The sequence below is a fragment of the Cololabis saira genome, chromosome 14 (assembly GCF_033807715.1).
Source record: "Cololabis saira isolate AMF1-May2022 chromosome 14, fColSai1.1, whole genome shotgun sequence".
Classification (NCBI taxonomy): Eukaryota; Metazoa; Chordata; class Actinopteri; order Beloniformes; family Belonidae; genus Cololabis; species Cololabis saira.
In genome coordinates this window covers 23,917,659-23,945,314 of record NC_084600.1, presented here as the reverse complement: position 1 = coordinate 23,945,314, position 27,656 = coordinate 23,917,659, and the positions used below count along the sequence as shown (strand labels likewise).

Below are 27,656 nucleotides of genomic sequence, written 5' to 3'. Positions count from 1 at the left end.
ACGACAGTAAACATTATAAAAGAGATGTGTATGGGATAAATCTTCTTAAAAACTGCTGGTTTTGTCGATGGAAAAAGGCATTTTTGTAGCGTTGACACTAAAGGTCAATGAAGATAGAAACGATAACTCTGAAGGTTTAACAGGGTCCAGAATTTGTTTTCCTTATTCTTTCACAGAATTTGGTGATAAGGAGGATAAAAGACTCTACTCTGTGCTGGGGTTAATGGTAAAAAGTGGAAGAGCAGTGCGGAGGATTGTAGAAGAAATAGAAAGAATGTCTTCTTGACTTTGACATAAAAGGCAGGAAGAGCACTTGAGGCCTGAAGCTGATGGGCAGGGATCTGGTTTCCACTGCGGATGAACCAGCTGGATCGAAGTGGAAGTTAGGAGTCGAAACAGCCAATGAAGACTTGGCACTGTCTGATGACATCAGCTCCAGTCCGCCGATCATTTGTCCCACAGAGCGACTGTGTTTGTGGCACGCTCTGATGTATTTATAAAACAATGAACTTTAAATTAAAAAAAATAATAACTATGTTGGTTACCTGTGTTCATCTAAGTGTAACGAACCGTGCATTCTTTATTTGCATTCTGCGTATTCCCGCAAACTATTCACCTCCCTGTTGATGTTGCTGTTGCTCAGGGCCGTACATTTAAAAGATACCCTTAGTACTTTGTCTCCTAGTATTGCTCAGGCATCCCAGAGGCTAAAGGTTTCCACTTTGTGATGATCTCCCATCTAAGGTTGGCTGCCCTTTTGGTCAGGTTATCGGGGCCCATCCTTGAATGGCAGCAAGTGATGACTGATCCTCCTGACCAGTTGTCAAGGCTCCTCCTTGCTATTGCAATGTTGTTGTACTTCACCGATCTGTACAAAACCCCTCAGTTCCAGCCACTATAGCCTTCATTTCACCCCTTAGCTCCCAGCCCTGACCCACTCAGCCCCTCCCCACTTCAGTTATGTCTCCCATCGTTCAAACGAGCCTGTTCAAACACTTACAGGAATGTTGCATTGCCCAGTCATGCATCTTTGTTCTGGGTCACATCCAACACCCAGATAATTAATACAAGAATTTCAGAAAATAAACAAGTACTTAATTTCACTCCACAGGTGAGCGTTGCCAAATAATGAAACAAATGATATGCTTCCATCTAAAATCTAAAATCTAAACTCAGGGCGATGAGGGCCTGATGGAGCCGTTCCCAGCGATCACTAAGTGGGAGACTGTGTGCATCGGACAGCTTGCCAGCCCACAGCACCGCCCCAGTGAGATTTGCTGCAGTATAATCTGCATAAATGAAGCGGAGAAAGCTATTTAGCAGAATTGTAATATGTGAAGAGAAAAAGCAACATAGGTAAAATGTATATGAGCTCAGCCTTTTCTACAGATGTTAAATCTGTTGACTTTTTTTCCATTTCCCTTTAAACAATGTCTATTAGATGCCTATTGAAATATGTCCGTATGCCCATATATGTGGCAGGATTTATTTCATCATGGCTCTGACACCACCCATGAGCCCTCTCAGTCTTTCCCGCTGATCTAAACGGGCCTGTTCAAACACTTACAGGAATGTTTTATTCCTCACAATCAAAACATCTTCAGGAAACGACCAACAAGATCACTGTAGTTCCTTAGCTGAGCATCTGATAAATGAAGTACGTAAACTTTTTTTGAGAAAACGAATAATGGACTCTGTGCTGGCTGTCAAAACAGCAGTGATGCTGGTGATTATCACACGCTGTGGAGCTTTTCCCACTACTTCCCCCAGCCAAGAGGACCTCTCAAAGGCCCAGGTAAATATGGATATTGTTTATGCTTTTTAGCTGCATATATTTAAGGAGCAATAAACATTATGACTTTCCCTACTTATAATAGACATAATCTAACATGTCTTTTCCTATTTGGAGTTATAGCTCTACTATCATTCGAATCAGCTTTATAAAGTTCAGTTTTGCTTCAAAAAGCATGCAACATAATATATATACTAATATTACATGTTATCAGTATATTGTATATACTATTAGTCTATAATATTAGTAAATTACTAAAGGTATCCTCCTGTGCGTAACATCAGTAGCTAGTGTGGAGGTTTGCCTGGCAGGGCTGCGCTAAACAGCTGAGACTGTGGTCGAAACTAACTAAGGGACATCTTAAATAATCTCTCTTGATATGTCTGTAAAGGGTTAATGGAACAGATGACATATTTTTCTAAGCCTTAACATTCAATTGCATTTTTCAAAATAAAATATGGAATATTCTTGAAATCCTGAAGATTTGTTCTTGTATATGCTGGCCTTACATTGAAAAGACTGATTGCAAGGAAAGCAGTTCAAATAACATGTACACTGTAGGGGGATTTTATTACTTACTAAGGGGATCCCGGAGCCCAGATTCAGATATGTCGATACCTGTGGTGTAACAACGAACTTGTCTAAAACTGTCCACGTTCCCGAATTCGAGAGGCAACAAAAGGAAGAACGGTTGAATATTTATGTCAGAAGCACATGAGCCGATAACGTGTGAACTGCTTCATACCGTTTTCATAAAGAAGATAAACAATGCTGCTATTTTGTTCGATGTGCATAGCTTGAGGGGCAACGGTGGTTTAGGCATTCAAGTGTCTGTGGGCAGGACAATACACCCCACATTGACCCCCAATGTCCTCAGTGGGAAGGAGTGTAAAAACCACTACTGTATACTGAAAGTAAACATTTGTCTTATCAATCTTTTGCAATTAAAGAGAAACAGCTAAATTACTCATGTGTCAAATCAAATCCAGGTTTGAACTTGTCTCCTGTGTCCAGAACTACCTGTCTCAGTTTTTCTCTGAAGTGGGGGTCAGTGCTCCCACCTCCATCCAGCGAAGCTCTCTGGACTCCTTTGAAGACACTCTGAGAAACATGCAGGAGTTTTTTGGGCTGGAAGTGACGGGACAGTTGGACTCCAACACCCTGGACGTGATGGCTCGCCCCCGCTGTGGTTTCACAGATGTGACTAGATACGGTCACTTTGACGGGAGACCGAAATGGGACAAGACTGTCGTGACATACAGGTTACACACGGCTGATCCGGCTGATCACTTGTTCTCTCACTCAGTCACTCACTATATAGTGTTCCCTGCATCATGCAGGACAGACTACCGCTGAGGCATTTCTGACACTATATGAATGCAGCGAAGCGTCAGTGAGACAGATATTCACAGTTATGTTGTAATAAAAGCTGCAAGGATGGTACTGTATGTCGTCATGAGGTGATGGACAGCTAGTTTTGGTTTAGGACACATTTTAATTCAGATTTCTCAACAAATTTGTGATTTGTAAAACTACATCTGAACAAATCACACATTTTCTTGGATAAAATCTTAAGTGGAATTGTAAAGCCTTAAATGTCATGTTTGGCAGAAACCAGACACAACATTTGAGTGCAAACACCTCTTGCCGACTATCAAGCACGGCTGCGGTTGGGGGGTGGGTGCTGAATTCGGCTAGTTTTGCAGTCATAGGACCTGGGCACCTGGCAGTCATTGATTCCAACTCCTCTGTACATCATTGTACTCTGGAGACAAATCTGAATAAATTTGTCAACCAGCTAAACCTTGGTCAAGATTTAGCCACATTACAGGACAACGGTCCAGGGCAAATCCACATCAGCATGGCTGGAAAAACGCCAATGAAAGGTTTATGAATTGCTGCGTAGGACCTTAAGAGAGTTGTAGATGAACAAATTATATACAAAAAAATAAATGAACTGAAGCAACATTACAAAAAAAGTCTGAGCCATAATGTATCCACACTAGTGGGAGAGTCTGGTGACATCCTACCAGAAACTACTTCAAGTCATTGCTGTTAAAAGCAGATCTACTAGTTATGAAACATGGGGGTTCTTCAAATTACTCCTTTGTTAAAACATAAAATAAAATAATGCCTCTGAGGTACAAATTGTTGCTCATCTGAGGCTGTACTTGCCTAACACAAACCCATTACCACCTATGATAACAATAGATTAGTTTAATTGTACACAGGTTACACATTTCTGCACATGACTATAACTTTATTATAATTAAATGTAAAACACAACACAGCAGTTGTTGGAATATTTGTAAACCCTTTGCACTCTCATCCTGCGACAGGATAACAGATTATACACCAGATTTGAGTCGAAGCGAGGTAGATGCCACCGTGGCCAACGCTTTCAAACTCTACAGTGACGTCATTCCTCTGGATTTCAAACAGATTGAGAGTGGCACAGCTGACATCATGATTCTGTTCAAGACTGGAGGTGACGCTGCTCTTCAACTGTAAGTGTACGTGTGTGTGGGCTCTAGCGTTCAGCTAACTCTCTGACTTTCAAAAACAGAACATGGGGATTTTGCTCCATTTGATGGAGAGAATGGCGTCTTGGCACATGCATTTTCCCCCGGAGAAGGCCATGGAGGAGACACACACTTTGATGAAGATGAAAACTGGACTCTCACTTCCACAGGTAGGAAATACTTCATCCAGTGAGAAGTGAAATATCTTTGTAATATCTTTCAGTGATGTAACTATATTAAATACATGACTTTGATTTTAAAAAATGAGTGGATTTTTAACAAAATACACTATCACTTATTGCTGGAGGTGACTCTGACTGAGTTGGCAGTGTTTTGGAGGCACCACCTGGTAGCTATCAGTACAACATCACCACATAGGCCACATCTGCCTCAAACCAGGGTTACACAACTATGAGCCTTGGCATGAAGTGATTATTTAATGAAAAATCTTTTTTTATGAACATGGGGGAATTTTAGTCTTTAAGAAATTATAAGAGTTAATTAAAAACAAGTTCTTAACGTAATGTTACTGTATTACCTGGTTGTGCACCCAAACTCACTTTATCCCCCGGTCCATGCAGGAGCCAACCTGTTTTTGGTAGCAGCCCATGAGTTTGGCCACGCACTGGGCTTAGGTCACTCACAGGTCCAGACGGCTCTAATGCATCCCACCTACAAGTATGTGAACACAGCAGGGTACCAGCTTCCGGATGACGATAGAGAGGGAGTGCAAGCTCTTTATGGTGAGAACTTTACCACTGAAGGCCCTGATAACGTTACTGTTGGATTTCAGAAATAGATGCAGTGAAAAACTCCAATGACTAGGCTCTCCTGGCATTTCTGTTTTTGTCTCTTGAAGGCGTCAGAGCAACTAAACCTGACCTAAATCCACAGCCAACCGAAAGGCCCCGACCTGAACCCATACCTGAGAGGTGCAGCAGGAACCTGATCTTTGATGCTGTGACCTCGATTAGAGGAACTCTTTATTTCTTCAAAGACGGGTGTGTCTTTTGCACTATTTTATTTAACACATCCATCCACCCCTCCATTTACTTATTATAATTCAGGGTTACAGAGGTCTGCCTGAGCCTATCCCAGCTCTCTTCTGGTAAAAGGCAGGGGTAAACCCAAGACAGGTTGCCAGTCCCTCACAGGACCACAGACAAACAACCACATGCTCTCACATTCAGGCCTATGCACACTTTATGATCCCAGGTAACCTGACCTAAGTCTGGACTGTGTGAGGGAGCATAAGTACCTGGATAAAACCAACACAAGGACAGGGAGAACATGCACACTCCACACAGAAAAACCCTTACCAGTATTCAAACCAGGAACCTACTTGGTGTGAGGCAGCAGTGCTAACCACGAAGCCACTGTGCCACCATATTTATCGTATTATTAAATAACAAAGGAAAGTTAAACATGAGCAATATTTATTTTCTGTTTTTTAACCACTTATTGCATTTTTTTCTTTGTAAGACATTTCTGGAGGAGGAGAAGCTCCTGGGATGGCATCAGTACGTACAAAATTCAGTCTTTCTGGCCTGGAATCAGCAAAGTCGATGCAGCCTATGAGTATAAGAGCCAGAATGCTGTGATTTTCTTTGAAGGTAAGAACTTAGCTTTGTCCATAATCAAAAACACTTTTTCATAAACCTATAAGAAACTTACAGTAACTCTGATGTATCACAGGGAACCGTTACTGGAAACTGAGAGGTAACACTGTCCTGCCTGGTTATCCAAGGCCTCTCAGTCACCTCGGTTTCCCTCCATCAGTCATCAAGGTAGATGCTGCTGTTCATGTGTCACGTACACACAGAACCCTCTTCTTCATCAACTACAAAGTCTGGAGGTGCGTTATACAGACACATTGAATATACAGACTGAAAACAGATATAAAAATAGACATTTCACTGTGATTACTATATCTCCTAATATCATCCTTATAGCTATGATGAAAGAAGGGGCAGAATGGATGGTGGGTACCCAAAATTCATTCACAGAGAATTCCCTGGGATTGGTTACAGAGTGGATGCTGCTTTTGAGAACAGAGGTGAGGGCTAAGTCAAAGGTTAGTCCATCAGCAGTTCAATCATGCTTCTGTTTGACAAATCAATGTGACATCTGTCCTTTATAGGCTATCTGTACTTTTCATATGGATCCAGACAGACAGAGTACTCCTACCCACGCAGACGAGCGCTGCATAGTCTGTGGAACTACGCGTGGATGGATTGCTAAAGAAAATAAATGACAAAAGTATGTTTGCGGACCTATACTCACAGCGTAGGTCCTTCCTGTGCCTCTAAAAGAGCTCTGACGGGTCAGAGTGTGGATGAAGAACATCTGAACATGTCTTGGAACGTCTGGTACCGAGATGTTCATAATAGATGCTTTGGGTCCTGTGGGTTATGGGTGGGGTCTTTCACAGCAGCGCTTCAAGCAGATGCACTCAGATTCAATCGGATGGTTACAGCAGTTTAGAGTGCAGTTTAAAACCTTGGACCGGTCTTTAAATTGTTTAGTTGGGTGGCCACTGTCCAAGTAACATCCATGTAAATGCTAAAATGTGCTCTTTTCCTTTTATTCTATTGTAAAAAGGGGACACTTTACCCATCGTGTTCTAGTGTCATACACACAGCAATATACACGTCATGCAGCAGTAGTAAATATAATTTTGCCATTTGCCTCTCAAAGGAGACCAAAGGAAATTCTCTTAGATTCGTTAGAATAACTTTTATATATATGCTGTAGATTACAATTGTTTGAATTGTTTGAAATTGTATAAGTAAACACCATAGTGTTCTAGTTTCACAATATTTATACATTTTAATTTGGTAACAAGCTTAATTACTTTATCATACCTGACTATGTTTCTTGCATCAGTGTTTCTCAACCTTTTTAGAGGGATGGAACTTTTTGTAGGATAAAAAAATCCTGCAGATCACCATTTCCAAAAGATTCATGTTTTGTTTTTTTTACCCCCAGCTCTTGCAGTATTTTATGCACTATTGGCTCATATTGAAATAGATCAAATGTCATTACTCTGCTCAGCACTAAACTTGAGGCACATGCAGGAGTCAGTGAGTAGGAGTATTTTTCGTGGTACACTTGATCTCCCACAGCACACTAGCATGGCAGGGCACGGTGGTTGAAAATCACTGACTTGAATTAAGATACAACCTTTTTTAAATGAATCAACAGGTTCAGTGCCGCCCTGACCATTATGGGTGTTATTGTGTGCGGCGGGCCCAATAGCGTAGTGCGCCCTGTGTGTGTTATTATTAAGGCAAATGAAAAAGGCTGGATGGATGAAGAGATGATGAAAGAGTGGCTGAAGCAGGTGTATGTAAGGCGACCAGGTGATTTTTTCCACGCATCACCATCATTGTTGATCTGTGACTCTATGCGTGCCCATCTCACAGCCGATGTGAAAAAAGAAGTGAAACAAATGAACGCTGCACTTGCTGTTATTCCGGGAGGTCTGACAAAGGAACTCCAACCGCTGGACATCGGTGTGAACCGGCTGTTCAAAGTGAGGCTGCGAGCAGCGTGGGAGCGATGGATGGAGACCAAAGTTTCACAAAGAGTGGAAGGCAGCGCCGGGCAAGTTACGCCACAGTTTGCGGATGGATTGTAGATGCGTGGGCTAACGTGTCTGCTGGCATTGTTGTTCGAACTTTTGCAAAAGCATCAATTACGACGGGCCGCACGGCACGGAAAGTGACTCTGACAGCGAAGAAAGTGGAACTGGCATATTTGATTTAGCGCAGCTGTTTAATTCAGAAACGGAGGCTGAGGACTTCGATGGGTTTGATTAATGACGCTTGTTTTAATTTTTGATTATTCATTGGTGATTTACAAAATGTTAGTACTGTGTAATAAAGACTTAAATAAAGCACAATCAAACTCAGTTTTGCTCCCGCTCTATTTTTAAATACGCACACTTGTATGCTTGTGTATGTGTTGTTGTAAGGCGGTGCGCCATATGTCTGTGTAGACTGCACCTTTTTGTACGGTGAGCCGTATGTGTGTGTTAAATACAGTAATGGCACACATAACTGAGACTGCGCCTTTTCGTACGGTGCGCCGTATGGTCGTGAAAACACGGAAATAAATAAAAACACAGTAAAATATATATTCTTTATGTGATGTGTGTTACACTGATTTAAGTGCTGACAAAACATCTTATTATTGTAGCAATAATCATTTCATATGCATGGCGTGGCCATCATTTTTAGATTTCCCCATAAAGATGGATTTCTGACTCCAAATGTCAGAGGAACTTTACGTCACCTGACTTCAAAACCCGACATGGCTGCCCCACTTGTAAATATTGTAAGCAATCCAGTTCTTTGCCCAATTTCTGTCAGAGAATATATTGCTATACTGTTTGCATGTAATAAAAAAATGACAACAGGTAATGTATTTTCATCTGCTTGTTTTTGCTATTAATGCTACTCTGGGCAGTGAAAAAATGCTGCTGGGTTTCTGGCTTGCTAATGGAACACTGTTCATTTGGATCTAATTTGACTCCCAACACGTGGAGAAAGATGAAACAAGTAAGTATGTAAAATGTTATTTACAGTATATAGCACATTTCAAGATAAAAATCCCAAAGTGCTTCACAATAAAACACAGGACAAATCGTTAAATATAAAAACTAAGCAAAAGCATGTTTAAAAATATGCATTTTTAGCTGCATTTTAAAATAGATCAAAGATGCTATTCATCTTAGCAGTATGATCTGAAATGGGTTTTTACAAAAATAGGTTGATGCTTTCAAAATCACATGTTAAAAAGTAAGTTCTCTTGTGGATGGATAGAGGACCCAAAATATATGAATCAAGGTCAAATTGAACAGGTTCTCACATAGTTCATGGTTAAATATAACCTGAAACATTTTAGCAGACTCTTGATGGTTGTCCAAAATGTCCTTCTTGCATCTCAGGAAAACAAAGCTGAAACACTGTAAACTTCTAATAGGCTAGTGACAATGCCCCAAAAAATTTGACATACCCCTACCGGGGGTAGAACAAAACCTAACAATGTTTTTCCTCATCTCTAAGGTGTCCCATATATGAAATGGATTCTTAGGTTAAAATATTTTACTGCAAACATTGTTAAATTGATACATATTGTTATGCATCCCAAACCTAAAAAAGAACCAAAATACAGTCTGGCCGTATGGGAGTTAAGATATATAAACTCATGTAGATTAATAACAGAAGCTCTGACAGCTTTGAAACTTGGCATAATTGTGGTCAGGAAGTTACTTTACCTATTAGAAAAACCTGGATGTGAATATATTGATGTGTGTTACATATAAAGACCTTTGAACACTTTTCCAAAATAAGCGGACATGCAAAAAAAGAATATCTATGCAGAATGTTCTCATTTACTTTTTAGTTGCCTGGCCAGGAATTGTCATAGAAACACATATCATGGCTTGTTGGAAAGACGGGGTTGTGCTGAATCCAGTGATACCAAATATGTAAAGATACCATGCATAGGCAATGTGGTACATCAATAAATGTATGAGGTGTCCCAAATTAAAGAAAGTGAAAGATTGAAATAATCAAGCCTCCACAGCTGACCAATTCAATATTGCTGCAAACTAAGCAGGTAACTTGCAGATATATATATGATGCATTAAATTAATTATACACTCATATGACACCTTTTTATCCATACTTGAGATAACACTTTAATTATGGATACATGTACTGTCATATATGATGGAATATGTGGTTATGCTGAATCCAGCAATACCAAATATGTAAATAGCATGCATAATCATCAATCACTAAATATAAAACTGTCCCAAATAAAGGAATATGTTGCATTAAATAGCAATGCAACATATTCTGTACTGTACTGTACTACACTGTACTGTACTGTGTGACATCACCGGGGGATGAGTCTAGCTAATGCAAAAAAAGAATATCTATGCAGAATGTTCTCATTTACATTATAGTTGCCTGGCCAGGAATTATCATAGAAACACATATCATGGCTTGTTGGAAAGATGGGGTTGTGCTGAATCCAGTGATACCAAATATGTAAAGATACCATGCATAGGCAATGTGGTACATCAATAAATGTATGAAGTGTCCAAAATGAAAGAATACCGAAACATTGACATATTCAGTGTCCAGTCCCAAGCCCATAATCAATGGTGAGAATGCGGACCAATTCAATGTTACTGCAACATAAGTCACCTGAGGTAAGCACTACTCTTTATTTATGATACATAAAAAAATTGTATATTTCATTATGGAAACAAATATCCAGTAGACTTAGGTTAAATTGAAATAGAACACCTTTATTAAAATATTTAAATCCACTTGAATTTATTTTTGGTCAAGTCATTACTGCATAATGGAAAATAATTATGTCTTTTCTCTAAACTAGCAGAGGGCAGTAAAGCCTGTACTGCTTACTTAACTCCCCTGAGTGTGATCTTTGATTAAAGTGTTGTAGTCTGTAGTGAGCTAGCTAGCTAGTTAGGCTACTTGGTGGATCCAGCTATAGCTATCTACATCATTGTCTTCATGTATCCAGAGAAAAGGCACCAGTTTGCAACCTTCAAGGATATGAAAACATCAGCAGGAGTTAGTGTATCTAGACAGATTCACATGGATTCAGATGTGCTCTTTCGAGGGTTACTCGCTGTCTCCAAAGAGAGGTGTCCATGGAGACTGTGATGTCTCATGAACTCGCTGCTGTCCCACCCTCTTTGTTTTATGATGATGGAAGCATGAGGAAGACAACAAAAGCTGACCTTACTAAGAAACTGGAGTCAGTTGTTGGAGAGACGCAACAACTGCCCAGTGTTAAAGAACCTTCAGGATATCTCATCAATGGTATGGCTCTTCTGCAGAGTCTCCATGATTCAGGCTTTCAGAAATTCAATGACGTGGGTGAGTGTATCTGGAATAAGATCACAATGTTAATGGGAAAGGAAGGAATCAGCTGTGTTGTTTTAGGGCCGGATTTACTAAAGGTTTGCGTGCGTAAAAACGTGTGCAAACTTGACATCACCCGCAAACCAATGTGCAAGCTGATCTACTAACAGCGTGCAAAGAGGACTGCGCCTCTCAAATGAGCAAAATAGCACACGCTATTCATTTAGTACTTTTGCCCTGATGAATAATCAATATGGGGCGTACCCCCCAGAAATCCTAAATACTGGGAGGGGAAAATGCAAATAGGTTCATTTACCACGCGCAATGAGATTTACCAAGCCTGAAAGTTTTTGCGGGGATTGTGATTGCGTCTGTATTTAATACGTTCGAAAGGAAGGTGCTAATCTGCCCAGCATTACGCACCGATGGCTGCTGTTATTGTGCTGTTGTGCCGTATTCAGCCCCCCTGCCGTGAAAAGCACCCCCTCATACACACTCACACAAACACATACTTAGGAGTTTATATAATATATTTACACAAATATTATGGAAGACAACACAGTAAGCAGGCTATTAATTAATTACATCAATAACCATTTACCCGATTTTTGTTGTGTGACTGTGATTGTGGGAAAGTATGACTATTGTGGAATCCATGAGCGCATTTAAACATGAATCATTAACACAAAACTGGACGCTAAACAGAACGTGACACGGAATGAGAATATAATTTTTGTCATTGTGTGTACGTTGTCATTTGTAGTAAATGAAACATGAGCATTTAGTCCTTTTTTACATTTACTCGTGAATAAGAGATCTGTGGGTAATATATGTCGACGAGGGGGTGCTTTTCACGGCAGGAGTGCTGAATACGGCACAACACCACTAATATCTCTAACTCCAACTCGTCTAATTTCATTTTGCGTTTGCAAATATCCTGCTTTCCATCCAAACTCTCCATGGCGCAAACCGTAAGACACGCAACACCTCATTTAAATACTGCGGTTTGCGCCTGTTATCAATTGCGCAAGCATTCTTAGTTGATCACCCGCAAAACACACAACAACAGCACGTGCAAACTTTTTCAGTGCACACGCAATTTAGTACTCTTTATTTAGGATCTTAGTAAATCAGGCCCTTAGTGTTTCACATACCTGAGGATCAGTGGGAACAAGGCTGCTCTATGTAGATTTGTCAGCAATTACATCACTCGTACTGGGCAACAGATAATCTTTTCAGAGAACACAGTCATATTGGTAGGTGGCTTTGAAAATGGTGAGGAGGTCAAGAGGGTTAGCAAATCAGGTGTTGACTGCTTGACATATCTTTACATTGACCAGGAGGTTGTGTGATACCACAAGCAGCTTGTACAGAATTGGAAAGACCACTGCCTTCACAAGACTGAAGACCCATCTGACTGAATTAAAGGAAATGGCCAAGTTTGGACTGTCTGGAAGCCTAGAGGAAGCTTTGCCTTTGGCAAGAAAGTATGCCCTCCTACTGTATGGCCAAAAGAAAAAAGGAGAATGGCCGTCCTTGCACCAACCTAGATGAGCTGAGGTACATACTGGCATCTACCACAGATTCTTCAGCAGCAAATCTACCCCCAACAGAAGATGCCTTCCAGCAACATGTATTAAGAGCCTTATATCAAACAGCAGTGTGGCGTAACAACCACCTGGCCAAGCCTCGTCTCTGGAACCCAGTTGGTAGAGAATGGAGGCTCAGACAAGATGGGTCCATTGAACCCGTCATGTGCCAGAATGCACCAGCACCTAAAGAGGTTTGAGACATCACCCACCTGTAGTGTAAAGATGGAAACTGCAATAATACCAGCAAATGCCAGTGTCTTTCAGTGGGCTTGACTTGCACTGAGTTTTGCTCTTGCTCTTTCCAAGACTGCCCAAATAAGACCCACTTTGTCACTGATGATAATGTGGATGAGTGACAGTGATGGCTACCAAAAGCAGCCCATGAAAAACACCAGCCAAAGAGCTGGGGAGTTCAGCGTGAGGAGAGGGCTCATTCCTCCTCAGAGTGTTTTGTTTGATGAACATTTGTTTAATTTGAGACAGTAATTTTATTTGTACTGTGTGAAGTTTAGTTTTATTAATTATATATAATTAGTTTTATTAGTTTTATTAAAATGATCATCAAGGCCAAACTACAATCCTGTCACCTTGTCTCCTGTGTGTGTTATTGCTGAGCCGTAAGTCTTAGCTAGACTCATCCCCCGGTGATGTCACACAGTACAGTACAGTGTAGTACAGTACAGTACAGAATATGTTGCATTGCTATTTAATGCAACATATTCCTTTATTTGGGACAGTTTTATATTTAGTGATTGATGATTATGCATGCTATTTACATATTTGGTATTACTGGATTCAGCATAACCACATATTCCATCATATATGACAGTACATGTATCCATAATTAAAGTGTTATCTCAAGTATGGATAAAAAGGTGTCATATGAGTGTATAATTAATTTAATGCATCATATATATATCTGCAAGTTACCTGCTTAGTTTGCAGCAATATTGAATTGGTCAGCTGTGGAGGCTTGATTATTTCAATCTTTCACTTTCTTTAATTTGGGACACCTCATACATTTATTGATGTACCACATTGCCTATGCATGGTATCTTTACATATTTGGTATCACTGGATTCAGCACAACCCCGTCTTTCCAACAAGCCATGATATGTGTTTCTATGACAATTCCTGGCCAGGCAACTAAAAAGTAAATGAGAACATTCTGCATAGATATTCTTTTTTTGCATGTCCGCTTATTTTGGAAAAGTGTTCAAAGGTCTTTATATGTAACACACATCAATATATTCACATCCAGGTTTTTCTAATAGGTAAAGCAACTTCCTGACCACAATTATGCCAAGTTTCAAAGCTGTCAGAGCTTCTGTTATTAATCTACATGAGTTTATATATCTTAACTCCCATACGGCCAGACTGTATTTTGGTTCTTTTTTAGGTTTGGGATGCATAACAATATGTATCAATTTAACAATGTTTGCAGTAAAATATTTTAACCTAAGAATCCATTTCATATATGGGACACCTTAGAGATGAGGAAAAACATTGTTAGGTTTTGTTCTACCCCCGGTAGGGGTATCTCGAAAACTAAAGCCCTTTTTGACAGTTTGTCACTAGCCTATAAGGGAATTTGCATTTAAAAAGATTGTAATCATATTTGAAGTTTGAAAAAATAAATAACTTTTCTCTACCTCTCACTCAGTGATAATGGGAGCAAAATCCTGAACCGAATAACAATGGAGAAGCAAGTGTAGATTGATTTTCCTAACTTTTTTTGTGGCGCTGCCAGGTTTAATAGATGAAACTACAACAACCATAATGCTCGGTTAATGGTGACGTCACAATAACCCTTCCCTGTGATTGGCTGCTGGATTCACCAGCTGCTTGAAGGAGAAGCTAGTGTGGCCGTGAGCCCCGTCGTCCAGTCCAAAATGTCATCCTGTGGACGTTTAACTATGCACGCTCAAATCTGTAAACGCCTGGTAAGTGATAGTGTATAAATTAAACGTTTCGGTGTATGAGATACATTGTTTGATAAACCAGTCCTTTTTGCTGCGGTCCCCGGGCCAGGCTCTGCTAACTGCTCTGTCTCTGCAGCGTCCTTGACTAAACTCGTGCAACAACCTGAAAACAGCCAGAAAGCTGAGCAGCTGGAACTGTTTGCTGTGGTGAAGCTTGCTTCATATACTAATACATTTAAAAACTCGCTATGTTTTTCCAGGTCACGTAGCACAACCTTGCCGTTAACAACAAAACCCCAACAAAAGCAGCGGTGAAGTTAATTATAGGTTGGTTGTTCGACATTCACTAGCAAAGGAGAGAAACTGCCTTTAGGGACCGTCAATAAATTTCCGACAAAGAAATAAAGCACGTTTTAATTTTATGAATGAATGAATGGTTTATTTCGGACAGAATACATTGAAACATTTACATGTTCGTTTCACAAATAAAATAACAGGTAAATAGAAATGTCCGAAAAAGGAGTAGGCTGAAGCCAAGGGCTTATTATAGCCTATCCTGTGCAGTGTATATCATTCGGTGGATGATAATACACAAATAAGAAAAAAAATATATAAAAAGAAAACAAAGAGAAACTGTCATTGCATTATATTATATAAAAATAGTAAAACCAATAATGCAAAAAGGGGTATATAGTGGTGCTATTTTCATGTTAATCTATAATAGGCTATACCAACATAATTAACACATTTCTTTATAACTGTTTATCGTTTTATATTTAAACATTTTTTTGAAAACATAAATTGAGGTACACATTCTTAAATCCTTATCACAGCAATTCCACAATTGCACACCTTTCACGGAAACACAGTTTTCTTTACTTTTGGTTCTTCCCCATGCCGTTTTAAACATACCTGTGTGCCTTAGTTTATATTTACTCTTTTGGATTTGGAACGGCCTCTGAGAACATCTTGGGAGATTATGATGTGCTTTATATATAAACAATAAGGTTTGAAGATTTTCAATGTCCTTCCTACCATCTGTCCAAATTCACTTCAAAACTAAACCAAATTATTATACCAAAGGATTTTAATAAACACACTTCTTCACATCATGTTTAACGAGTCATTTTTTTACAATTTAGTATTTTATGAGAAAAAGTCCAGGAAAACGACATTAGGTTTTTCCTTCTTTTCAATAGCCTTTACAAAAATGCGATCTAAGGACTCCAAATCTATTCAAAATTATGGCACTCATAATGCATTTATATGTCTTATATCATTTTTTTTAAATATCTGAAGTCACTGTACACATTTAATTTTTTTTTCAAGTTTTCTATCCCAAATCTATCCCAAATTGTTGCACTCAAATAGCAACATGGGACCTCTCTTTATTTTGCATTTATACACATAAAAATGTATATTAAAATGTACAAATGCAAAGTTAAGAGGTGTGTCTCATATTGGTATTTGATCACAATCCGGATAGATTTGGAGTCTTTAGGTCACGTGGTTTGACAAATATTTGGGGGGAAAAACGACTACCAATGCAAGCAGTGACTTTTTGGATATAAAATGTGTGTGTATATATATATATATATATATATATATATATATATATATATCGTTTATAAATGCAAAATAAAGAAGTGTGTATCATGTTGGTATTTGGGTGCCATAATTCGGGATAGATTTGGAGTCCTGATATCACAGTTTGTACAATGTATTTAAAAATAAAAACAACAGGAAAACTACAAGATTTTTTTTTCCTCAAAACAAAAATCACCAGATTAAAAGACTTTAAATATGATATAAAGAAGTGTGTTTATTAAACTCCTTTAGTACAGTAATTTGGTTTAGTTTTGATGTGAATTGAACAGTTGGTATGAAAGATATTGAAAATAAATTGTATTTTATTTCACTGTCGGTCATTTGTTGATGGTCCCTAATAGAAACCGTTTCGGCTCCGTCGTGAATGTCCTTCGAATGTCCAACCTAAAACTAACTTCACCGCCTTCGAATTTGCCATCAACATTAAAAACCCCAAAAGTAGTTGTTTTTTTTTAAGTTTCCTTTACCTTTAAGTCGCTGCTATTGTCTCAAGGTCAAATGTATTAATTATAGCTCTTTTAAAAACAACAAGGTCGACCAAAATGCTTAACAATCAATCGGACAACAATAAAACAAAAATAATTTAAAAGTAGGAAAATATAATTAAAAGCATTTAAGAAACAATACAATCAAAATAGCAGTACAGTCTTATATCTGTCTGCATGTACTCCACTCTGAATTTAAAGGCAAGGAAAATAAAACTGTTTTTAACTTTGACTTGAACATATCGAAAGTCTGAGCATTGTCCTTTCCTCCACAATAAACATAACTAATATTAACAGTCATGAATTAAGAACTTTTTAAATCCCATTTCAGTGGGGTTGTACACATCGGGACATAAACATCATTTGGTCCTCACCAGTTTTTAGTATTAAATGAGCAACAAGGCACACTGTTGACCTGGTGTGTGTGTGTTTTTGCATTTTTGTCACAGTTTCATTAAATAAACAAGGATGCAGTGTAAATTGTAATGATGTTCTTCATCTAAGGTACATTATGTTTAATTTTATGACCTGCTAATATAATATGCATTTTTAAACTGTTTTTGTTATGTTATGATCCTTAAAAGTTTGGTTGTTTTTTTTACACAAGAAAAAAAAGGGTATGCTTTTAGCCCAATCTAATACCATGATTCACTTTTTTGAAAACTGTCCCAGAGCTTGTTACAACTCGAGCTTTGACAGACGTCAGTAAGAATTTCTGCAGCTGAAAGACACATCAGTTTACATTATCCTTTTTTTTTTTCCAATTTTTCGCCTGCCATTGTAGGCTCACAAGTGCCTTTCAAGAACCTACACATCTCGCCCTTCACTTAATGTAAGTACACCAGCTGGAAGTGCAGACTGTCATCATAGTCAGGATGTTTACGCATTAGGATTAAAGTTTGGTCGTGCTTGCAGGAAGTCGTCATTGTCAGTGCAGTCCGCACGCCAATGGGCTCCTTCAGAAGCAGCCTGGCAGCCGTTCCAGCAACCAAACTGGGCTCCATCGCCATCAAAGGAGCCATCGAGAGAGCAGGTGTGTTCAGACCGACACTTCTCATGTGTTTTCCTGAGTTTGGTCTGATATCAGCAGGTCACTACTGTCAGGTGATGTGTGCAAACATGGATAAGCTAAGACCTGATGGGTTTTGTCCTTAAATCAATATTTGAGTTTAGGAATTAGTCCTGAGGAGGTGAAGGAAGTTTACATGGGCAACGTGCTTCAGGCAGGAGAAGGACAGGCTCCCACGCGGCAGGCCTTGCTTGGAGCAGGTATGGACATGTGTTGCATTTTACCCATGTTACAGTCACTGAAAAGCTCTAAAGTAGTAAAACACGTCATATCATTGCAGTTTTGTTTTGTTTCCTTTAATAAACTTTTTGTACCTTTTTGATCGCACTACCAGGTTTGACCCTCAGCACTCCAGCAACAACCGTCAACAAAGTGTGTGCTTCTGGGATGAAGTCCATCATGCTGGCAGCTCAGAGTCTAATGTGTGGACATCAGGTAATGCTAATTAGTTTTTAATTACTCAGGCCTCAAGTAATTAAAAACGAGGAGAGCAGATTCTTCCCACATGTAACATCTCTCTCTGTGACACTTAAGATTTGAGATGATTAGATGATGTCTGGTGACTAAACACACATTTTGAGAAATTACAGAGACATTTTTCCTCCTCTCTAGACGCCACACTCCACGTGTAGTCTTAAGAGAAGGTTTCACACCGTCATCATGAACATTGTTTATGATACAAATAGTGATATTGTTGTGAAAACATCACACAAACTGATCCCTCGACGCTGAGGTCTGATTCAGGAAGGAGATTCAACAAACTGAGTTAAGCACATGCACCACTACGATAACAAGAGACATCATCAGTGGATCTCCATAACTACCATGGCAACGCTAAGTAAACAGAAGAGATTATCTGACCTTTCGTCCTTAGAATAAGAGCTTCAATTACAGTATAAAGGGAATCTGAGCACATCTTTGTGTTTTAAGAGTAACATGTCTGCAGCGGTGAAGGGAAGAGGGTTAATGCGGGAGAAACTGCACAGCACATGAATGCACATCCCATTTGTGAAGAAAAATCATCTAAGAAAATAAATACATAGTTTAAAACAAAACCAACAACCCAAAGTATTTGGTGTTCAGTATAGTGGGTGATATTTCTGCTGCAAAGACAGATGACATGTCTAAATAGCTGAACTGTAATGCTTTTATTGAGATACTTAATATACTTCCCTGACACACACATCTCCATTCTAACCTCTTTTCTTTACCGAGATCACAAGAAAAGTAGAGCAGTGATCTCCTCTCCATCCTGTGTTGCTGTCTTGTTATTTATCTTTACTCCACCAACTCGAAATATTGAATCACTTTTCTAAGCGAATGACGCGAACGCAGTTCAAACAGCAGGTGTATCCGCCCCTTTAATCTGATTGGGTTTCGTCCCCCACGTGCGGTGCGCTCATTTCATTAGCTGAAACAAAGAAAGATATCTGATTGGTTGCAGATCCTTCCGTGTTTTAAAAAAAAAAAAAAGTATTTGTGGATCGAGTCACGTCAGGGGAGTCTCAAAAGTCACGCAAATCCAGCGCAGCTCACAGACAAAAAAACTTTGTTTGTAAATCAGGTTATATTTTTTTGTGCATCAAAAATAAATTTGTGTATCTTGTTCTACGCACGTGTGAATTGTTCTGTGCATTTGTAGATCGGCGTGTGCATTTGTGAATTATGAGAATGTTCTAGCTCCATACTTTTCTCAAGAAAGGGCGTGATGTTGTTCAGACATCCCCACATGTTTGTTATAACTTTATTGCTTGATGAAGAGACAGAGAAACAATTCTGGGTTTGGGGAACAAAACCTTCTCTCAATCAAGTTATGTCCAGAGTACGTTACCTTGGTAACAGGCTCTGAGTATAGGTTATCTGAGTTTCTGGAAATGGCTTGAGTTAATGTTCCTTCTCAGGGTCAAACGGCCTCGCTATCTGAACCGGAAAACCCAGAGTTTACCTCGTTTTAGGCTCAACATGCTCAGTTTACCGGAACCTGCTTTCTGAAATCAGCTCCTGGACATCTCCGGAGCTGAGATTACTTTTCTTTTTTTCCTTCTAACTTGGAAAATGTGGCTGTTTACACCAAGTGTCTTTTCTTTTAGGATGTAATGGTGGCAGGAGGCATGGAGAGCATGTCCAACGTTCCTTATGTGATGACCAGAGACACCCCATCCTATGGAGGAGTGAAGATGGAAGACCTCATCGTCAAGGATGGACTCACTGATGTCTACAACAAATTCCACATGGTGAATATCAACTTTGTGTGTAGAATATTAATTACAATTTCTTGCATGTTACACCTCATACTTTGTTTTTGTCTTTGACAGGGCAACTGTGCAGAGAACACTGCAAAGACCTGCAGTATCAGCAGAGAAGAGCAGGATGCCTACGCCATCAGCTCATACACCCGCAGCAAAGCAGCGTTCGAGGCCGGCCTGCTGGCCAAGGAGATCGTACCCGTTTCCATTCCCCAGAGAGGTACGAGGAGCTCCAAGTGTCCTGTTTTAATGGCAACTGACCATGTGACTGCATCACTGGTGTTTGTTTTGAAGGCAAACCTGATGTTGTGGTGTCTGAGGATGAGGAGTGGAGGCGGGTCGACTTCAGCAAAGTCCCGAAACTGAAGGCCGTCTTCCAGAAAGAGAACGGTAAAGAGACAATGAACTCACGAGTAACTTCATAACCCCTTTTTTTTGTGTGTGAATCAAAACAGAATGCAAGAAATTAGAGGTGGGTGCAATTCATCGATGTGTCGATGCATCGCGATGCGTCATCTGACGATTTGTAATCGATTATGGTCCAGTAAAAAAAAAAAAATTTTTTTTTTTTTTTTATCCTATCCAGATTCCAGACTGAATAAGCTGTGGAATCATTTCATTTTCAAGAATGCACATTTCTTATTATTCACTTAAAATATGGCAGATATGTTTACACTAAATACATTTGATGGAAGTACATATCTTGTTTACTTGAATTAATGAACTTATTAAATCCAGGGCTTGACCGTTTTCAGTGTTTTCCGCCAATAGAGGGCGCTCTCATGCAAGTGCAGCTTTCCCTGGTCAAAGTTAAGTAAGTCAAAGAGCAAATGTTTACATAGTCATAAAATACATTATTTTGTGTCTTTGAAAAATACATGTCAAATGTTCAAACAACCTTGTTATTTACTTAATGAGTGTTGTTAGAGGAACTGAGTTAATTGATTGGCTATTTATTTACAAATGTAGCCACAGATGAAGACAAAATCAATCTTGTATGGAAAAAAGCATTAAAAATCACAATAATCGAAGAATCGTGGCACCAATAATCGAATCGACAATCGTTATAATCGAAGAATCGAAGAATCGAAGCTCCAATAATCGAAATCGAATCGTGAGGTACCCTTGTTTGCACACCCCTACAAGAAATGCAATAGTTCAGTTTTTCTGTCCTTGTTTCTGTTTAAAAGTGATTTGATTCTACATTTGCAGAAATACACTACGTTTTATGAGATGTCTGTGTTTAGTTCTCTGTAAATCATTAACTTCTTCTCTGCATTCTAAACACTAGTAACTGATTTAAGAAAGCCATCATGTGATGCTGCTGCTACTTTCTTTACTGTAATTTACCCCCGTCCTCTCTGAAGGCACGGTGACGGCGGCCAACGCCAGCACTCTGAACGACGGAGCTGCAGCTGTCGTTTTAATGACAGCAGATGCTGCGAAGAGACTCAACGTCACTCCACTGGCCAGGGTTGTCTGTAAGCGTCACATAAACCCACTGCTTATTTGTAACATTTAGCCAAAATACCCCTTTCCCTGTCTTTGTCAGAATACACTGCATATTATCAATTATGGGTTTTTCTCAGTACTGTGACTTTTTTTTATTCTCCCCTCTCACACAGCTTTTGCTGATGCTGCGGTTGCACCCATTGATTTCCCCATCGCTCCTGCATATGCTGTGCCAAAGGTGGGGATGAGGGCGTAGTTAGGTGGAATTTTTGTCTCATCTTCTAATGCAAAGATTGAGAATTATTTAGCTCTGCTACATAAAACTGCATATGGCTGAAGGTCTATCACAAGGTCCTAAGAGTGTGTGTGTGTGTGTGTCAGGTGCTGAGTGCAGCGGGCTTGAAGAAGGAAGATATTGATATGTGGGAGATCAACGAGGCCTTCAGCGTGGTCGTGCTGGCCAACATCAAGATGCTCCATATTGACCCTGCGAAGGTCAACGTCAACGGGGGGGCTGTGTCTCTGGGACACCCTATTGGGTAAGCAGCAGACATCTGTACATTGTCTTACAGCTGGATAGAGAACCAAAAATGACAGAGCTAAGACTCTGAAGATATAATAGGATTAAACTGTATGTATAGTTTATATTAAATACAGTTCATTGTCAGAACTCCACATTTCTATCACAATTATGGGGACATAGTTGGTCTGCCGTTTGATAGTTCACCTTAGTTTGATTATTTTCCAGATGTGACTGCTTTGTAGGTCTTTGAAGTGGTCATGAATATGCATACTGGGTTTCTGTGACAGGGTCAGGACTTTTTTTCTTGGCTCGTACAAGAGTTTTCATTTTTGACAGAAGAGTAGGAAGTTTCAACACATTCATTCTGTAAATCACGTCAATTAATTATATAAGGATTGTCATTGAAATCACACATGTCTGTTAAAGTGAAGAAATTGATTTTTGGGTAACTGACGACCAAATTGTTCAGCTTTTGGGTTCTGAACCAAACAATGTTTTTTCTCTACATGTGAAGAATTCACAAAAAATATATTTTCAGAAAATTATGTTGAAATATATTTCTTTTTTCAGGATGTCTGGGGCGAGAATTGTGGGTCACATGGTTCACAACCTGAAGGCAGGTCAGTACGGGCTGGCAGGCATCTGCAACGGAGGCGGTGGAGCCTCCTCTATCCTGATCCAGAAGTTTTAAGCAAAGCAGAGAGAAGCACACTTGTTCTCTGATGCACTCTTTGTTACATTTTGCTGTGACAGACTCTGTTCTAAATAGTTAAGACTTCTGTACACTCATAACTATAGCGAATGAATGTTGCCACTTCTGCCAGCGGTCCTTAACTCTCCAGCCTGTTTTCAGGCAACTCCTCAACTTTTCTGACTTGAATGCTGTGTACCATACACTCCTTTCTTTGATAGAAAAAAATATTAATATTTAACTTGATGTGGTTGAATAAATAGTTTTTCATGAAAACTGTCTTGTCACCTGTCGGTGTGGGTTAAAGGTGAAACTTATTTTGGTGTGGGTGATACAGTTCGATTATTGTCCACTAGATGGCGACATTTAGCTTGTTTTAATTTCCGTTGCTGCTATTGCAGGAGAGACCAAAGCATGCCAGAGATGCCTTTTATGGTACACATGTTTGAACATATTTTTACTAATGGATTACATTTATATCGTGCTTTTCTGGACACTCAAAGTGCTCACAATGGTTCCATTATCCATTCACACCTCATGATGGTAAACTACATGTGTAGCCACAGCTGCCCTGGGGCAGACTGACGGAAGACTGGCAGCCGATCTCCGCCTAACCAGCTCTCCGACCGGAACGTTCATACACATTCACACACCAGCGATGCCCTCACTGGAGGCAAGGACGGTGAGGTGTCTCGCCCAAGGACACAACGACAGATGACTGGGGGGGACTGGGGTTCAAACCTTCAATTTTGGACGACCCTCTCTACCGCCTGAGCCACTGCCGCCCCATTTTAACTGAAATTAGTTGTGAAATAAATGGTGATATACTTGAGAGCATGTTTGTCTGGCGTGACTGCAAACTTAAAGAAAAATGGTGATGACTATAGTGAAGCAGAGAGAGAAACAAAAAAGCAGCACTGCATACGTTATTCTGTTTTGCTTGCACAGGACATCTGCACGTATGTCTGAGGGTCCTCTTGGCCATCCACCTTGACTTCGATTGCTTTTCTTTAACATGCGGATCTGAGAGGGGATGAGAAGTAAATGAGCATACGAAAAGAAAAAAAAAACTGCAACAAGTCAAGAGTTTATTAATCTACTCACTGATGTTTACTTCCAAATTACCAAAAGTTAGACTGATTAAATCAAGTGCAAATAAACCACAAGAGCAGAATTACTTGTCTTGTATGTGTGAAGATCTCCTGAGAATGCAGAGCGGCAAGGCAAGTTTATTTATATAGCACAATTCAATAGCGTAATTCAGTGTTTTACAAAGACAAGCATGATTTAAAGTTTAAACAAAAAAAATAAATGTAACAGGATTTTTTTTAAATCCCTTAAAAAGAATTAAACAAATGAGATGCAAGAAATAAGAGTTGCAGTGCATTGAGAGATTACTGAAATGCAACAGTAAATAAAAAGATTTTTCAACCTTGATTTTAACGCAAATGAGAGTTTCAGTAGCCCTGATGCATTCTGGGAGTTTGTTCCACAGGTCAGGAACATAAAAACTGAAAGCTGCCTCACCGTGTAGGCGTGACCCTGACGACCTGGGGGTTCTGGTTGGTTCATAATGGACCAGGAGATCAGAGATGTATTTTGGCCCGAGACCATTCAAAGATTTATAAACCAACAGCAGGATTTTAAAATCTATTCTGTGACAGAAGGGAAGCCAGAGTAAAGATCTAAGAACTGCAGTTATATGGTCCACTCTCCTGGTCTTCGTGAGGACTTGGGCAGCAGCATTCTGAACTAACTGCAGCTGTTTGATGGATTTTTTAGGGAGGTTTGATACGGACCTATAGCTGTAAATAAGTGACCTGTCTATACTATTCTTTTTAAAAAGTGGCCTAATGGCGGCTGTTTTTAGGCACTGAGGACAAGATACCTGAAAGGAGAGACTTATTTACAATTTCTAGAAGATCTGAGCACATACAATGTGCAACATTTAAAAAAACCCTGTTGGCAGAGGATCAAGGCAGCAAGTGGTGGAGTTCAGGTGATGTATGAAGTCATCCAGGTTCTTATGAGTGACTGGACAGAATTGTGCCCTGGTTTCTTTCATTGGACACAGAGGTGGCACATATCCTGTGTCCATCATAGGAGCACCGACTGATTTTGTCAGTAAAGTGACTAACTCTGCAGGCACGGTTGGATGGAAGTTCAGGGTCCACTGACTCTGGGGGGTTTGTTAGCCTGTCAACAGTAGTGAACAAAGTGCATTATGGTTGTTTTGGCAATGATATCAGAAAAATATGATTGCCTCGCATCCCCCAGCTCTGTATTATATATGCTCAGTCTCTCTTTATAAATGTCATAATGAACCTTTAACTTAGTTTTCCGCCTGCGTTCAGCTCTTTGACTCTCTTTTCAGCTCTTTGACTCTCTTTTCAGCTCTGACCCGTGCAGCTATTCTCCAGAGAGGTTTCTTTTTAGCAGTGATCATCTTCACCTTGGTGGGAGCAACGGTATCAATAATACTAATAATAGTTTTACCAGTGAATGTATCCATAAGCTCATTAACTGAAGGTGAATGGAGGAGGGGTGAGGAGGAGGAGATCTGAATAAAGATTTTCTGGATATTTTCATCTATGTACCGTTTCTTGATGATCTCTGCCTGGAAGCTTCTGTTGTAATTGATAAAACTTTCAAAGGCAACACCAGAATGGTCAGACAGAGCAACATCTGTCACCATAACCTTGCAAGAACACAACACAATGAATTTGCCCAGATGTCCTAAGGGTTCTCAACATGGATGTTAAAATCCCCAACAACAACTACATCATCTGCATTTGAGATTTGTTTTCTTGCGCCTGGGCTCCCCACATCTGGAACTACAAGTGATGATTTTATAACTTGGTGGTGAACATGTTTTCCTGTCGTCTTGGTATTTAATATGACTGTGACATCAGTACCGTCACATCACAGACCCGGATCAGAGTAATTATCCAGCCTCCCCATCTTAGAGACAAGCTGATTCCAGCTGGAGCCAAGTGTCACCAGAGTCCTCTTTATATACAACTTGACTCATGTTGTGTTTGCACCACATGAAAAACCAGCAGCACAAAGCTGTAAGGTCAGTTTCACAGAAAGCACACCCTCTGGAGTGGCTGCTATGAACAAAGGTGTACACACATGGTTGTATTTGGTTTGTTTTGAACAAAGCATGCCAGGAAATTATGTAAGATAAAGATAACTATGTCAATAAATAAAAAGTTTCATTTCTGTTTGGATGAACTGTTGAAACCTACACACCTGAAACTGAACCGACTAATCTGCCTGGATGGATGTCACAGAAGTGTTTGGGCGTTTATAAGGAATTTCAACGTATAATAGATTGTTTATAGTATGAAGTGTCATTTCTAATGTGAATGTGCATTTTGTAACAACTCATGAAGACTATTTTGTTTGTATCCAAATCTTGAGTAACAGAATGTGATGCTGACTGTATTTACTAGTGGCATGGTAACTATACTTCATTTATTCTTTAATATCTATTCATATTTATTGAATGGCACCCAGAAACTGAAAATAAAATCTGTAATGAAATGCAGTGTTCTTGTAAAAGTTTGGCTACTATAGATCTTTGTGCACAAATTATGACTGTGTGCTTGCTGCCAGGTTTTATATATTAAGGCTCAAGCACTATACAGCCCTCGGAGTTCTCGTTCTCGTTGTTTTTATTTTTCTTCCAACGAAATGAGGGCCTTTTTGCCCCCCTAAACGTGCCCTAAAAGTCCCCAAATTTTGCACGCAAGCCAGGCCTGGCGAAAAATTGTATATTTAATGGTTTGCATTAATGGGCGTGGCCTAATGGCTCAACAGCGCCCCCTAGAAAACTTTGTGCCTCAAGCCCCACAATACGGTTTGACGTACATGCACGAAAATCGGTACACACCTGTATCATGTTGCAACTTAAAGAAAAGTCTCTTGGCGCCATGGCCGAAACCGAACAGGAAGTCGGCCATTTTGAATTAATCGTGTAATTTTGGCGCAATTTATGCCACTTCTTCGGCCGTTAATACGGCCCGAACCATAACGTGCACCCAGGTGTGTTATACATCAAAATGTGCGTCTCCATCCTGCGACAACGCGCATTACTTTTCTGTCAAAAGCGTTACTGTGGCGACGCTAGACGCCAAAAAGCGCGCCCCCCTTCAACTGATTGGTCCATATTTGATAGTTCCTACTTTCTGCCATAACTTTTGAATGGTTTTACATAGAGTCATGGGTGATGTCATCTGACTTCTTTTTGAGTCCTTGACCTTTGAAAATTGCACGGGCGAGGGCCCGTTCATCGCTGCCTGCAGCTGTAATTTATTAATTTATTCTGCATATGCAAAGCTGGAAAAACTGGTCTCGTATTGTGTACTGTCAGTTCTAACTTACACATCCCTGTAAATCTATTTTGAAATAAAAGAGAAAAATAACTGAAAAAAAGAGTCCAAAGGTAGAATTGATGTCACTCTTGGGACCCTTTCCTGTCGGTTAAATCATGAAACTCCGGGTTAAATTTTTACAAGGGTCTGAAAGTCCATCAGTCTCACAGTCTTTTGAGCCTTGTCAGTCATTTATTTCAAAGTTACTGATTAAACACAAGTATCACTTCTCTTTAGAAGAATGACCAGTAATGAGTCATATATAAACAGCACCAATTATAGCTCTTAAAAAATGAAACACTTAGGCCTACTGTATCTCAGTCAGTTAATCTCTGACTCCTCTTGCTCTTTCTCTTTCTCTGTGTTTAGATATATTTAGAATGAAGTAAAAAGTATGAGATGATGCCATGAAGGAAGACTTGAGACCAAACTGAAACTGTCATGTGCCCATCTTCACAAATATCTGC

The 27,656-nt window shown here is 39.7% G+C and overlaps 2 protein-coding genes across 2 annotated transcripts in view; both read left to right on the top strand.

Annotated features, from left to right (window-relative positions):
• The window catches only part of LOC133459348 (uncharacterized), a 49,938-nt gene extending 41,758 nt beyond the window's left edge, over positions 1-8,180 (top strand). Inside the window, exons 28-37 of the mRNA XM_061739237.1 lie at positions 1,678-1,795; positions 2,807-3,054; positions 4,132-4,280; positions 4,359-4,484; positions 4,896-5,057; positions 5,174-5,315; positions 5,797-5,927; positions 6,010-6,169; positions 6,267-6,370; positions 6,455-8,180. Of these exons, the coding sequence (XP_061595221.1) occupies positions 1,678-1,795; positions 2,807-3,054; positions 4,132-4,280; positions 4,359-4,484; positions 4,896-5,057; positions 5,174-5,315; positions 5,797-5,927; positions 6,010-6,169; positions 6,267-6,370; positions 6,455-6,555 (1,441 nt within the window). The 3' untranslated portion in view covers positions 6,556-8,180. The remainder of the gene's footprint in view (positions 1-1,677; positions 1,796-2,806; positions 3,055-4,131; positions 4,281-4,358; positions 4,485-4,895; positions 5,058-5,173; positions 5,316-5,796; positions 5,928-6,009; positions 6,170-6,266; positions 6,371-6,454) is intronic.
• A 6,455-nt stretch (positions 8,181-14,635) lies between these two features.
• On the top strand, positions 14,636-23,086 carry acat1 (acetyl-CoA acetyltransferase 1). The gene is made up of 12 exons (XM_061740214.1): positions 14,636-14,757; positions 17,614-17,661; positions 17,745-17,862; positions 18,003-18,098; positions 18,233-18,333; positions 19,989-20,132; positions 20,214-20,364; positions 20,439-20,534; positions 21,512-21,625; positions 21,770-21,834; positions 21,978-22,135; positions 22,690-23,086. Exons 1-12 carry the CDS (start codon positions 14,707-14,709, stop codon positions 22,808-22,810), a joined length of 1,263 nt encoding a protein of 420 aa, XP_061596198.1. The 5' UTR covers positions 14,636-14,706; the 3' UTR covers positions 22,811-23,086.
• The last annotated feature ends 4,570 nt before the right edge of the window (positions 23,087-27,656 follow it).